We start from the raw sequence: 15,918 nt of genomic DNA on the forward strand, positions 1-15,918 counted from the left end.
GATATTTGGAAGAAGAGAAGCTGAAGCTGGCAGAGATTCTGGGAGATACAGAAGCCCACAAGCCCACTCTTGGAGGCGAGGTCAGATTCATTCCATCTTCCACCTTTCTGCTGGCTGGAGGCTGAAGAAAGCAGAAGCAGAAGCAAAGGACAAAGCTGCAAGAGCGCTTAGAACCAAGGAGAGAGAGAGGCTCTAAGAAAGCTAACCAGGCTTGGAAAGAGATAAGAAATAAACTTTTGGATTTTATCAGCTGGCTGTATTTGAGGTGATTATTAAGTTGAACTGAAACTAAGGCTGCCTCCAGAAAACCTCCCAGAGAAATCTGCTCCCAGAGAGAACGATTATATTATATAGAAGAAGAGAACACCACATTTCTAGATGCTTACTTACATAAAATAGAGAAAGAGATGATCAATGAATTAGGCTTGCAAATAAAAAAAAGCTAGAAAAAGAATAAATTTTAAAAACTCCAATTAAATACCAAATTTGAAATTCTTAAAAAGGGAGATTAATAAAACTGAAAATAAGAAAACTACTGAATTAATAAATAAAACTAAGAGTTGGTTTTATTAAAAAACCAACAAAATAAACCTTTAGTTAATTTGATTTTTAAAAAGGAAAGAAGAAAATTTAATTATTAGTCTCAAAAATGAAAAGGGAGAACTTTCCACCAATGAAGAGGAAATTAGAGCAATAATTAGGAGCTATTTTGCCCAATTATATGTCAATAAAATTGATAATCTAAATGAAATGGAAGAATACCTATAAAAATGTAGGTTGCCCATATTAACAGAAGAGAAAATAAATTACTTAAATAGTCCCATTTTTGAAAAGGAAATAGTACAAGTTATTAATCCGCTCCCTAATAAAAAATCTCCAGGACCAGATAAATTTACATGTAAATTCTACCAAATATTTGAAGAATAATTAATTCCAATAATGTGGAAACTATTTGAAAAAATAGGGAAAGTAATCCTACCAAATTCTTTTTATGACACAGATATGGTGCTGATACCTAAACCAGATAGGATGAAAACAGAAAAAATATTATAGACCGATTTCCCTAATGAATATTGGTACAAAAATTCTCAATAAAATATTAGCAAAGAGATTACAGCAAGTCATTCCCAGAATCATGACCAAGTAGGATTTATACCAGGCAGGAATGAAGGGCTGGTTCAATATGAGGAAAAACTATTAACATAATTAACTATATCAATAACCAAACTAATAAAAATCATATGATTATCTCAATAGATGCAGAAAAAGAATTTGATAAAAACACTAATAAAAACACTAGAGAGTATGGGGGAATAAATGGATTTTTCCTTAATATGATCAGCAGCATCTATTTAAAACCATCAGCAAGTATCATATGTAATGGGGACAAGCTAGAATCATTCCCAATAAGATCAGGGATGAAACAAGGTTGCTCACTATCACCATTACTATTCATTATTGTTTTAGAAATGTTAGCTTTGGTAATGAGAAGAAAATGAGATAAAAGGAATTAGAGTAGATAATGAGGAAACCAAATTGTCACTCTTTGCATATTTTATTATGGTATACTTTGAGAATCCTAGAGAATCAATTAAATTAACAACTTTAGCAAAGTTGCAGGATACAAAATAAGTCATCAACATATCTACGTTACCAACAAAATCCAGTAGCCAGATATGCAAAGAGAAATTCCATTTAAAATTGATAATATAAAATATTTGGGAGTCTGTCTGCCAAGGCAAAGTCATTAACTATATGACCACAAGTACAAAACACTTTCTACACAAATAAAGTCAGATCTAAACAATTGGAAAAATAGCAAGTGTTCATGGGTAGGCCTAGCGAATATAATAAAAATGACAATACTACTAAATTCATCTTCTTATTTAGTGCCATACCAATCAAACTACCAATTATTTTATGGATCTAGAAAAAATAACAAAGTTCATCTGGAAGAACAAAAGGTCAAGAATTTCAAGGGAATTAATGAAAAAAATTGCCAATGAACATGGCCTAGCTGTGCCAGACCTAAAACTATATTATAAAGGAGTTGTCATCAAAACCATTTGATACTGGCTAAGAGATAGAGTAGTCCATCGGTGGAATAGATTAGGTTCACAAGACAAAATAGTCTATAACAGTCTAATGTTTTACAAACCCAAAGAGCCCAGCTTTTGGAATAAGAACTTACTATTTGACAAAAACTGCTGGGAAAATTGGAAACTAGTATGGCAGAAACTAGGCATTGACCCGCACCTAACACCATATACCAAGATATGGAGTTTTCCTTAAAATGATCATTAGTATCTATTTAAAACCACCAGCAAACATCATGTGTAATGGAGATAAACTAGAACCATTCTTTTAAAGTGGAAGTTGCTAGGCCCTGGGTAATCCTGATTGTAGCTCCTTGATGTTTGATTTGGATCTAATTAGCACTTATTTCTCATAATCATTGTAAGGCTTGAATAAAATGATATTTAGAAAGTGCTTTACATACCTTAAAGTGTTATATAAGTACTGTTTGTTTAAAATGTTATTATGTCTCTCAGATGAGATACAAATTCAGCCAGGCAGCATATACTAGATGGGCCAAATCTTTGTCACCAATTTACCTGCTGCTTTCCATTCGACTCCTTTGTAGAGTATCAGGACCCATTGCCCAAGATTTTCTGTAATAGTAGCCAGCTCTTGCAGCCATTATCTAGGAGAGTAATCCAATCCCTGATTGATTAGACTGGGCATTCACCTTCGTAAATGCTATATTAATTGTCTTCCTAACTCCTAAAGACCCAGAAAATAAAATTTTGCCCCCAAAGTCCTTGGCAATATTAAATAGTTGAATATCCAAAACTGATAGTTTTATTGATAGAAGTGACACTAAAAATACATCATCATTAAATTAATACATCATCTTAGTGTGGCCCCCTGTTAGGGGTCACGGCCCTAACTCCTGAATGGAACAAGCCTCATTGTGACCAGCACTGCCTGTCTACCTGAAACGGCGAAGATTGTGAGTAGTGAGGGGCGAGAGCCAGGGTGATGTGAGACTCTTTATTATAAAGACTGCAAGTGCTTTTATCATCTTGGTGCTTGTTTCTAGTTACTACTTCATATGTGATCACATCTTAGCCTATAGTAGCTACATGATTTTCTACAGGAAGGTACACGTAGATATGTTGTGTGCATTCCTTTCCTAATAAGGATATTCAACGTACTCCCCTCTAAGGTCCAGCACCCTCTCCTGGGAACTGCCACGTTGCTCCTTGGGGTGCTACCCCCTTCTTCACAGCACTATCATGTTCACTCTTACAAGGCTACCCTCAGATTATCTGAGCCGTGTCCTGTGTGATGTGTAAGGCTGGCAGGGGGTTGGCAGGACCTCTTACAGCCCCCAAAATCCCTATCTCTTTTTTTGGTTTGTATCTTCAGTGCTTTGCACATAAGAAGCATTTAATAAGTGTTTTTATCTAGGTTGAGAGTAACTGAGAGGCTTCAAACCCATTAGTGAGTTAGGAGAATATCTATCTCAAGTATACAAAGACTTCCCTGATGGATGGACAGCTAAGAACAGTGTTTTCCAACAGACATGAAGAGAGTGGAAGTAGAGGCTGCATTAGTTTAAAGCTTAGTCAGACATCAAAGACACTAAGATCATCAACAGCATCTTGGGCCATCATCAATCAGTCTTGATTTTTGTCTTGCTATTGAATGACTCTGGAAGAGAGGAGGCTGACAACTTTGTGTAATTCTGCCTTACTTAAATCCAGTTCACACATAAGTCAGGATATCACCCTTATGATGTTGTTGGTCTCCTTAAAAAACTGTTTGACCCAGAAATACCACTACTTGCTCTGTTTCCAAAGATGATTGGGGGAAGGAAAAGAGCCTAAATGTTCTGAAATTTTTGTAACAGCTCTCTTTGTGATGGCAAAGACTGAAAAATGCAGGGAAGCATTAGTATACGTTACGTTATATACAGGATATTGTATACAGCAATAGCAATATTGGTTTAAGAATGACTTTGAGTGAATGTTATTTTGTCTATTATAAATACCCAAATTAACTATAAGGACATACGAAGAAAGACACTACCTGCATCTAGAGAAAGAATTGATAAAATAGAAGTGTGTATGGGATAATTTTACATATATATAACTATTTGTATTTAATAGTAGCTATTTTTTAGACTAAGGTAGGGGAGAGAACAAAAAAAATTTACATGATAAGTTGTACATAGTAGATTTGCAATTTCATGTAGCTTCATCTATCATGGAAATGCTTGTTTTATTTCATAAACTAAAAACAAAATAAAAAAATTTAAAAGATAATAGCTTGGAAAACCCTAAAACAACATACTTAAAGTGTGCTTTAATTTGAAGGTGTGCTAGTAATTTTGGTAATTTTCATTTCCATGTTGTTCTAGCAAATGACCATAATTCTTTTCTCTGTTTTATTTGCCACTTTCTTTGTGTGTCCTAAAACAAACGAGAAGATTCTAGTCAAGGTCCTGTACATCTTAGGTTTCTGAATGGAAGCTAGTTATGGAATACTCCCTTCTTAGCTTCCTTTCTCTTTGTCCTTCCTTCTCCCCATTCTTAACTTTTTGGTTTCACAAGCTATTTGACTTACCTTCTGACTTCCTTGGTGTCCATCAAAGTCCTTTGAAGTATTTTTGTGTGTATTTGTTGAAAGTTTCTAGAGAATCAAAATTGTTTCAACTTTTTGCCCTTTTAATTTGTAGCACTTAGCACAGTGTTTGGTGGCATGGTTAGTACTTAATAAACCCCTTTTGTTTGATTAATTGTAATAAACTGTATGGGACCTGTTTTAAGTGATAGAATTATCCTATAATACCCAATTTCTGATTTCAGTTATATAATACTTTGACTTTTAAAAAAATCTTGATAAGTGGGTTATAAATGTTTGATGCACTTTGAGTTCATTAGTTTTAAGTTTGTGTACTTCTGGGTTAAATTATATAAGTTATAATAGTATTTTTAAGATGTGGACTTAATTAGAATTTGTCTAGGAGATTTTTTCCCCCACTTTCTATCCTATATGCTCAATGTCAATTTTTAAAGTTTCCATTTGCACACTTGTTAAATCACTGACTCTAGATCAGCCAGAGAACTGTTTTGGTGGCATGAAATAGTGAATTTAAAAAGCAGATTGCCTGAAGCACAAATAATAAATATGGCATTCTATTCTGGCTGTATAGTATTAGTCCTTGGTAATTCTTTACCCTTAACTCTTAATAGTTATTAACAGCCTTATACATTTCAGGAACTTTAGTTTTAATTAGTACTTTAAAAAGTATTAATAAAAAATGAGCATTTCTGTATACATAAAGAGCCCAATACAGATTTGTATATTAAGTTGAATCTTCATTTAATGTTTTTGATAAAGTAAATAAAATTGTACACTTGCTTTCAATATTGTCCTATTGTATGCATTGTCAACTTTCTTCTTGTTTCTTGTCTGCATTTAAAAAATAAGTTTCAGGGCAGCTAGATAGCACAGTGGAAAGAGCACACCAGTCCTGAAGTCAGGAGGACCTGAGTTCAAATATGATCACAGACACTTAACACTTCCTAGTTGTGTCACTTATCCCTAATTGCCTCAGCAAAAATAAATAAGTAAAATAAAATTTCAATTGGCCTTTTTCTCTCATCATTATTATTATCTCCCTCCACTTAAGAAAAAAGAAAATAATCCATGTAACAAATAAACATGGTCAAGCAAATTAAAGCAACACATTTGCCATGTCCAATAATGTTTTCTTTCTTTCCCCAGTCTTTTAATATTGTTCTAATAATTCTTGCTGCCTCAACTATTATTGATATCATAAAATCATTGATTTTTGTTTGGTCTATTCTAGTTTTCAGTGAGTCTCTTAGGTGGTAAGATTTACCACTTAGTCTTCTAGCTATTTGCTCTTCCATATTTTTACTCAAAGGCTTTTAGTTTTTGTAAATCTCTTCACGTCTTTGGTGTCTTTATATTTGTAAGAGGTCCATTTTTTTCCTTTGAGTTTTCTTTCAGTTGTTACATTAATGTCTCTATGGAATGGAACCTCTGGATTTACAGTCATTCTTCATATTGTTCCTTCAGTTTATTCCTTTGTCTGTTCTTAGTTCCTGAACTGGGTTTTTTTTTTTTTTGTCGGGGTTAGGCTCTACCCACTGCTGTGTTTTAGTAAGATTGTCGATCCTTCTTTGTCTTATTCTAGATCAACCAGATTCCTGTGCTTATTATCTCTGTCTCCTGCTGTTAGCTCCTTCCTCCACCCCTCATCTTTGAGGTTCAGAGATTTGGCTATTTAGGTCTTCTTAGGCTTTCCTGTTGCCTGTGAATTTCTGACTGGCTTTTTATGCAGTTTAGAGTTTTTCTGTTTGCTGAGGACAAAATCGTCACTGAGGAGCAGTGAACAAAGAAGCTAGATGTGAGGATTAACAATTAGTTTCTAAAAGTAGAATGAACAACCTTTGGAAATAATGATTTCCTTTTCAGAGATCTTCAAGGGAGAGATTGAATGATCACTTTGAGAGTATGTTGAATTGATGCATTGTTGGTGGAGTTGTGAACGAATCCAACCATTCTGGAGAGTAGTTTGGAACTATGCTCAAAAAGTTATCAAACTGTGCATACCCTTTGATCCAGCAGTATTACTACTGGGCTTATATCCCAAAGAGATCATAAAGAAGGGAAAGGGACCTGTATGTGCATGAATGTTTGTGGCAGCCCTCTTTGTAGTGGCTAGAAACTGGAAACTAAATGGATGCCCATCAGTTGGAGAATGGCTGAATAAATTGTGGTATATGAATATTATGGAATATTACTGTTCTGTAAGAAATGACCAACAGGATGATTTCAGAAAGGCCTGGAGAGACTTACACGAACTGATGCTGAGTGAAATGAGCAGGACCAGGAGATCATTATATACTTCAACAACAATACTAGATGATGACCAGTTCTGATGGATCAGGCCATCCTCAGCAACGAGATCAACCAAATCATTTCTAATGGAGCAGTAATGAACTGAACTAGCTATGCCCAGAAAAAGAACTCTGGGAGATGACTAAAAACCATTACATTGAATTCCCAATCCCTATATTTATGCCCACCTGCATTTTTGATTTCCTTCACAAGCTAATTGTACAATATTTCAGAGTCTGATTCTTTTTGTACAGCAAAATAACGGTTTGGTCATGTATACTTATTGTGTATCTAATTTATATTTTAATGTACTTAACATCTACTGGTCATCCTGCCATCTCGGGGAGGGGGTGGGGGGTAAGAGGTGAAAAATTGGAACAAGAGGTTTGGCAATTGTTAATGCTGTAAAGTTACCCATACATATAACTTGTAAATAAAAGGCTATTAAATAAAAAATTAAAAAAAAAAAAAAGAGAGAGAGAATGTTGAGTGACGGTTCTCTTTTGAGTATGTTTTGAACTCACTGAAGTTGTTGAGGTCTAGATTTGGGGTACCTAAATGAAATTAGGGTTTAGTTGAGGTCTAGTGGCAGGTTTCAGGTACAGGGAATTAAACAGATCTCCCCTGCAACCTACTTGGATTCGGCACAAGGATACGGCGGTAAAGGAGGTCTAGTAGCAGCGCAAGTTCCCAATAAAGGAATTTATTGGCCCAAGAGCTAGATTGATAAAAAGAGGTTTATTATTGGGTTTGGAAGTAGGAGATAGGTGAAGGTATGTAATGCCGGAGAAACTGAGGCAGGAGAGAGATTAGAGAGTTTTCAATAGTTTATTAATTGGAGAGTATAATTGACTGGACAGGACTCTCGTCTCAAATTATCCAGTCAGATAGAGATAAAGATATACTGGGACCAAGGAAACCATGTTGGTTCCAGGGCTGGAATCCAGCATGCTACATCTAGAAGCCAGGCTCTTCCAGCAATGGACAAGAGAAAACCAATCACTTAAATATTCTCTACAGGCAAAGACCCCAAAAAAGGTGGGAAGGCTTCTGTCAGGTTGGGGAGAGACCATAACTCCTAAAAGCCCAGAGACAGGATGTCTGAATACCCAAAGATAAAAATGTCAGTGAGGGATATTGTAAATTCTTGAGGACAGGAGAGGCTCTCTTGTTTATCTTGCTAGCAATTTATAACCTTAGAGTAAATGGTTCCCAATCTTAATGAACCAGAGTGGGTTTTTATCACTAAGGGGATTTGACAGAATAATTAAGGAAACTGAGACAAAGGAAACTAGTTCAGGGAAACCAAGTCAGAACAGTTAAAGAGAACTGTGGTATAACAGGTAGAGATAAGGAGGGCACCGGACAGTGTCCAATGGACAGAGGATCCTCACATGGCTAGCATGTTGGGAATCTCTGCAAAGAGAGGTTCCCAGCGTGGCCCTTTTATAATAGGAGACTTAGCTCGAGGGGCTTTTGGGTATAGCCCCAAAGTTGGCTCAGATGTGGGTGGGGCTGGGACAGGTCCGGATCTTCTATTGGAATTCAAAGGGACCAAGATTTGTGAGTCAAAGGGTAATTTACATTATTAACTATGAGGGGGTGGGAATCTAGAAAGGAATCTTTCCCACATCAAAGTCCTTTATTGAATATTTAGTCTGAGTCAAACTACTCATTGGACACATTGGGAATTTTAAAAGTTCAAATGTAAGTAGCTCTCCTTTGCTGTTAGGATTTAAAAAAAAAAGTTTGTTAGAAATTTTGTCCTTTTTAAATGCTCTCCCCCCCTCCCAATTTCATCCTTAAAGGTATTTGCTTAGTTAGATCTCTTCAAACTCTCTTTAAACTGTCTTTTCTTCTACTGTTTCTCTTTCCTTAATAAGATGATTCTAATTGTAATCATCCTTTATTCTTTTTTTGTGAGATTTTTACAAACAAGTTTTTATTCTCTGCCACCATCATTGCAGAAGTGAGAGTGGGGGTGCCCAGGACTGAGAACCATTTTGCACTTTTCTTTGTTTAATTGATTATCATGGCCAAAGAACTCAACATCCAGTTTCCAGCCTAATGGTGCTAAACTTTTCCCTACTTAATTAGGCTGCTCCTGGGAAATCAGACTCTGCCTATTATTGGCTTATAATTGAAGGCTTTCTAGCATGGTAGAACTTATCAGGATTTAACCTGTATTGAGAATTCAAGGCTACCTCCTTAGCATAATTAAAGCATCAGAGTAGAACTTGGTGGAGGGTTTCATAAAACAATTAAAAATATAAAAAATGGAACTTGCTAAATATATATATTTCCAGAGAGTAATTTAGGTGAAGTAGGCTTACCCAATGTGACTGTTCAGGGATTCCTTCTTTCCAGTCTAAAGTCCAGAAATCCTACGTGGCTCAGACTAATAATGCTGATCTATTTTTGGCACATCTGCCCTAGGAGACTTATGCCATAGATCTGTATTAACCACCGTACCTCTACACAACTTAACTCCATTCATTGTTTTTGGTCTGTCCTTGTCCCATTTCTCTTATCTGCCCTAACTCTAACCTAAAGACTTACTTTTACTTTATTCCTTTTGCCCTATTTAAGAAAGAAAACAAGGAAGGAAAGAAATTATTGTTACTAGATAACTGAAGAAAGTAAATTTAAACAGTATAAGTTACCCATTCTGATTTTATCTTCAGATCACTTCCACTCAGATCACTTTTCATGTTGGATGAGAAATCTGAATCTTGCTTACTTTTTCTCTGAATAGCTCATTATTCAGGAAAAGAAGAAGTTCTCAATTTCTGTTCTCTTACTTTAGGGTTAGTAAAAATATAGGGTTTATTCCAGCAGAGCACTGAAAGGTTAGCTGATGTTTTTGTCTATGGAAATTTTAAAAACACACATAGATAAGGTATACTTAAGTTGTGATGAAACAGATATCTCATCAATGGAATTTTAGATGTAAAAAAAAAAAAATTGGCATGAACAATGGCAAAAATAGATTTTTAAAGCCAAGTATTAATAACTTCATCTCAGAATCTCAGATTCTACTTTAATTTTAGACATCACTTTGACTGAGAAAAGGTTTAAAGTAGGATAGGTTGTAATTTAGGCTTTCATTAGTAACTTACCCATTTCATGATGGTTTGATTTGGATTTGACTAAGTTGAGATAGCAATGAGATATAAAAGGGAGATTAAGTACGAAACTGCCTTTGGGTCTTATATGATAAAGGACTAGTGATTTCTAGGGAGACAGCCCCAAGAAATCTTGTTTAGGTGACTTATGTTTCTCCTTTGTCCCTTAAGGTGACATGTTCACCTTCCCCTGCTTTCTGACTTTTTTTGCCGCCAAGGTTCACTGTCTTCATTTCTTGGAATAATCTTTTAGGGAGATAGAACAAACCATGCTCTCCCATTTTAGGTAAATTTTGAATAAATTTATTCATAACTTTTTATTGTCAGTCTCTTCCTACTACCATATACATTTATCAGCTAAGTAAAATATCAGTCATCTTTATTTTTGTTTGTTTTTTAGCTGAATTGTCCATTTAAATAACATTTCACTTTTCTCTCTGGCTTGTATAAATATCACTTCATTAACTGTAAAGATCTTTTATTTCCTTGGTGGTGAGTTCCTCTGAAAAAACACATTGCCAACCCCCTACAGCTCTTGGTGAATAATCTGTAATATTTTCTATGGCTAAAAATTTCTTTATCTTGAAGCATACCTAAGGGTGAAGGTTTTAACAAAGTTAGTTCTTGAATAACAGATGAACACCATCAGTAAGCCTTTCCTCGAAGGCTTTCTGGCTTAGGACTTGTTAGATCTTTTTACACTGTGATGAAGCTTTTGAGCATTTAAGATCATTTTTTTTGCTGATGACACCTTGAAAGTAGAAAAAGTGTTAGTGAAGTAATGTAAATCTAAGACTAAGAATTTTATCATCTAATTGTGGAAATATGTATAGAAAAATAACACATGTTTAACATATGTTGAATTACTTGCCATCTAGAGGAAGGGGTGGAGGAAGAGAGGAGAAAAGTTTGGAATATAAGGTTTTGCAAGGGTGAATATAGAAAATTATCCATGCATATGTTTTGAAAATAAAAAGTGACAATAAAAAAAATAAAACAAACCCTCCCCAAAAAATTGTTTTTCATCTATGAAAATCTGATTTTACTGTTTTAATAACTACTATAATTTCTGTAGTAATTTCTTAGTAAAGAATGAGATTCATAAGGAAACTCTTCATAATGAAAATATTTTGAACTTCTAAAATCATGCAAAATCTGACTAAAATAAGCCATTTTATTCCTGCTATCTGTTTGGGTCTCTCGTCACCCTTTGGGTAGTGTAGGAAATGTCTGTTTAAAGATACTTGTATCATTCATTTAGTTGAGCTCCTTTCTGTTTGAGAAATTTGTGGCTTTCAAGCTGTCACTTAGGGAATATGAAATAAAGTAGGCTTTTTTTGTCATTATATTTGATGTTATTAAATTAAGCTATTTAATTTTTAAATGTTTCGTGTTTTTCCTAGTAAGGTAGTTCATTAATTGTATTGTCATACATACTTTGCACCACACATGCAATTGAGACAAATTGTCCACTTCCCAATTGTATGATCAGAAATGAGTTGAATTGACTCTCAGAACTGCCCATGCAAAACCTGATAACAAGATGGAAAAAGGGATGATTTAGTATGAAACTTCCCTTTTTAGCATGCTTAGTCATTAAGAAACAGAACTATTCCTTTTATATCTGCTCTTTTCAATTTTATGTTTATTGGGAAAAAACAATTTATACTATCAGATCAATGATATTCTTGATAGAATTTTTTTTTATCTTTTTCTAGAAAACTGCACTCTTAAGTAACTTTAATATGTGTTTAATAATGCTTGTTAAGATAAGTAAAATGCGTGTTATGTAATTTTGTAGTCTGCTTAACCTAGAACTTATAGCATTATAGGATTTTCAACTGGAAAGGACTTTAATACTTATGTAGTCTAATTGTCTTATTTTAACTATCCAAAGTTAAAAGTTGTAAAAGGTACTGTAAATGACCATTGCCTTTTAAATCCAGATCCATTGCTTTGACCAGTGAACTAATTCAGATCAAAAAGAATTATGCAAGTGTATGGTTTCAACATCATCTTTAAGCATTGTAAATTTTCCTTTTTAATTCTTCTTAAATGAAGATTTTTATAGTTTGGAGTCACTTTTTTTAATCCCTTAATAGAATGTAAATTCCTTAACTTCTGATTTTGTCTGTCTCCAGAATACAAAGCACAGTCAGTGCCTAGAACATAGTAGGTGCTTAGTAAATATTTGTTGTTTTGGATTATATTTCTCTTTTTAGATAAAGTAGAAAAACAAAAGACTTCTTCATTAAAATTTATGTAGGAAAGTCTTTTATTTTACTTGTTTAAATCAGCTTCAAATTCAGGAAACATTATGATAAGTAAAAATCTCTTATGACCAAATATGAGGCTTATGGCATTGGATTTATCTGTAGTCTTTCCCAAAAACAATAAATAATCAGATTTAATATTCAGGATTTTATTTAAGGGATTGTGACTTGCCCAGAGTCACACAGCTACCAAGTGACGAGGCCAGATTTGAAATATACAGGATCTTAGAAATTTTTCATCATATAACTTAAGTGTTACGGATACAGAACCAGAATACTTGTTAAACAACCACAGAAAGCATATGGTTTTTATTCATAATATTATCACCTCTAAACATAATTATTTTTATTCTTTTGTCTGTTTCTAGCTGTTCCTTTTCCTCCAACTCGGCGGCTCACAATAAAAGAAGTATTTGAAGATGGTAAACCCAGACTTGATGTCTTGAAAAGCCACTTGGTGAAAGAAGGTAGACTAGAGGAGGAAGCAGCCTTAAAGATAATCAATGATGGAGGTGCCATTCTGAAAAGTGAAAAGACTATGATAGAATTGGAGGCACCTATCACAGGTCTGAGAAGTAGTTCCATGGTGACATATATGGATGGGCACTAATACAAGTATTGGGTATTCTTGTAGAAGTAACATGTTGTGCTAATTTTCTTTGGCATTGTGAAATGTTCCTAATTTTACTATAGTATTTTCTTTGTTCATCAAAATTAAGTCTGAAAAGTCTATAGAAGAGAATTTCACTATTCCAAATTCAATATAATTTTTAAAAATACTGATCATGATAATAATTCCTCTTAGTATAATGCCTTTTTTCTTCTGAAATTGTAAATACTGTTACCTGCATGCTTTTTTTTAACCTAGTGTGTGGTGATGTTCATGGACAATTCTTTGACCTGATGAAATTGTTTGAAGTTGGAGGATCACCTGTTAACACACGCTACCTCTTCCTGGGAGACTATGTGGATAGAGGCTACTTCAGTATAGAGGTAAAAATTAATTAGAAAAAATAAGTAAAACAAATTTGTTAAAAATTTGCACACGTTAAAATTATGACATAAAAGATAAAGTATTTTTTTGTTTTCAGTTTAGTGAAGTTATTGAAATGAGAAAATTAGCAACATTTTAGATCTTACTTTTTATAACTAAATGGATATAAAAAAAGACTTTAATATTAGGTAGGAATGATTTATTTCATAACAATAGGACTCATTGATTCAGCATTTCAAATAATCATTTTTTAAATTAACCTGCTCTCCCTATAGCTAATATACAATTAATAAATAAATGGTATAAATTATTACTTGTCATAAGCCATGGCTCAGTTAATTGATATGATTACCTTTTGCTCATCCTTCTCCTTCACTTTGTATTTAATTAGTTACCAAATCTATTAATTTCTTTTTTTTGTAAATAGTTTTTATACTTTTTCCAATTACATATAAAGATATTGATTTTTTTAATAATACTTTTGAGTCCCAAATTTTTCTCTAATCAAGATTTGCTGCCTTAAAAAGATTGCAAGCAGTTTGATATATTATACATATGTAATCATGCTAAAACATTTCCATATATTTAGAAGAATTGCACATGTTTAACCTATATTGAATTTCTTGTTATCTAGGGGTGGAGGAAGGAAGGAAGAAAAATTTTAAACACAAGTTTTACAAAGATGGATGTTAAACTGTCTTTGCATGTATTTGGAAAAATAAAAAGCTTTTATTATAAAAACATTAACACATTAGTCATATTGTGAAAGAAGAATCAACAAAAAGGAAACAACAATAAAAAAGTGAAAATAGTACACTTTAATCTGTTTTCAGACTCCATAGTTCTTTCTCTGGATGTAGATAGCATTTTCTTTCATAAGTCTTTTGGAATTGTCTTGGATCATTGTATTGCTGAGAAGAGCTAAGCCTATCATAGTTAATTTAATTATCACACAATCATGTAACAGTATATAGTGTTCTCCTGATTTTGCTCACTTCACTCCACACCAATGTAAGTCTTTCTGAAATCTACCTGCTTATCATTCCTTATAGCACAGTAGTATTCTTTTACATTTATATACCACAAGTTGTTCAGCCATTCCCCAGTTGATGGGCATCCTCTCAATTTCTAATTCTTTGCCACCATGAAAAAAGTTGTTATAAATAAATATTTTTATACATATAGATCCTTTTCCTTTTTTCATGATGTCTTTGAGATATAGACCTATTACTGGCATTGCTAGATCAAAGTGTTATGCAGAGTTTGGTTGTTCTTTGGACTTAGTTCCAAATTGTTCCCCAGATTGGTTGGATCAATTCACAACTCTTATCAACAATGCATTAGTGTCCCAGTTTTCCTACATCTTCTCCAACGTTTATCATTTTCTTTTTTTTTTTTGTCATAGCAATCTGATAGGTATCCAAGTTGGTGGTGGTATCCAAGTTTATTAATTTCAACTGAAAATGTTCTGTATGCATCACCTCTTTTCTATTCCTGCTGTCACTATCTTAATTTAATGCCCCCATTTCCCCTCTATACATACATACATACACATATACATACATACATACATACATTTTTACATGTCTTCCTGCTTCACTCAAGTAATCTTATGTGTAGACTTGGTATTGTCATTCCTCTGCTGAGACATCTTTACCTGCTTCCTCTTGTTGACCAAGTCAAGCTCAGAATTTTGCCATTTGCCAAAATCATCCACAACTTTGAATTGCCCTGACTTTCCCATCTTTGCATCATGTTACCCACTACCCCTTCACATTCTCCTTATTCTAGACTTATTCAACAACTTTCCTTCTCTATTTCTCTAAAAAAGCCTTTTCTACACCTATCTCCCTTTTTGCTAATTTATATTTTTCTGAGATCTCACATGGCACAGTGTTCTGTAGCTATCTAATGCATTTATCATGGAATATTTTACATTTTGCCTATTTTTGTTGTTTAGTATCTTATCTATCTTCTAGACATGAAGTAGAGGTTCTCTATCTTTTACAATTTGTTATTCTTCCATCCCCAGCACCTAACAATGATACTTTTGCACAGTTACATCATAAAATATTGTTGATAGTAGTTGATGATTTGAGTAAGGAAATCAGAAAAGAGCTAAATCAGAGAAACCAAGGGAAAATATAATAAAACAAGAAGAAGAGGTTAACAGAATCAAATGCAGCAGAAAGGTAAGGACATTGAGAACTAAGAAAAGACCATTGAATTTGGTAATTAAAAGGTTTTTCTGAGTTTCAGTAGAATGATAGGATGATGAGGAAGTAGAAGCAACTACAAGTTTAGAAGTAGAAAGGACAAGGAAATTCTGTTAGTTTAAGGGCATTGCAAGTTCAAGGACTGAATTTTGTCTCTCTTTATAATAAGAAGAAAATGAACATGTTTTAATGAAAAGACAAAGAGACCAGGAGAGCAGGAGCGATTGAAAGTGAGAAAGAAACCTAATTTCTTCCAGACTATTATCCAATTTTTCCAAAAGTGTTTGTCAAATATTGAGTCCTTTACCCCCCAATAACTGAAGTTATGGGGTTTTATTGAATACTGTACTGTTATATCCATTTGCTTCTGT

The 15,918-nt window shown here is 33.8% G+C and overlaps 1 protein-coding gene across 3 annotated transcripts in view; it reads left to right on the forward strand.

Moving 5' to 3' along the window:
- The window catches only part of PPP3CC (protein phosphatase 3 catalytic subunit gamma), a 124,854-nt gene that overhangs the window by 37,497 nt on the left and 71,439 nt on the right, over window positions 1–15,918 (forward strand). For all 3 annotated transcript variants that reach the window (XR_004231770.1, XM_012540040.3, XM_012540038.3), the window contains exons 2-3: window positions 12,706–12,903; window positions 13,206–13,330. Coding sequence is in view for 2 of the 3 variants with exons in the window: in XM_012540040.3 (XP_012395494.2) it covers window positions 12,706–12,903; window positions 13,206–13,330 (323 nt within the window). In the remaining variant the exon portion in view is untranslated. The remainder of the gene's footprint in view (window positions 1–12,705; window positions 12,904–13,205; window positions 13,331–15,918) is intronic.

The sequence above is a fragment of the Sarcophilus harrisii genome, chromosome 2, assembly GCF_902635505.1.
Source record: "Sarcophilus harrisii chromosome 2, mSarHar1.11, whole genome shotgun sequence".
NCBI classification, from domain to species: Eukaryota; Metazoa; Chordata; class Mammalia; order Dasyuromorphia; family Dasyuridae; genus Sarcophilus; species Sarcophilus harrisii.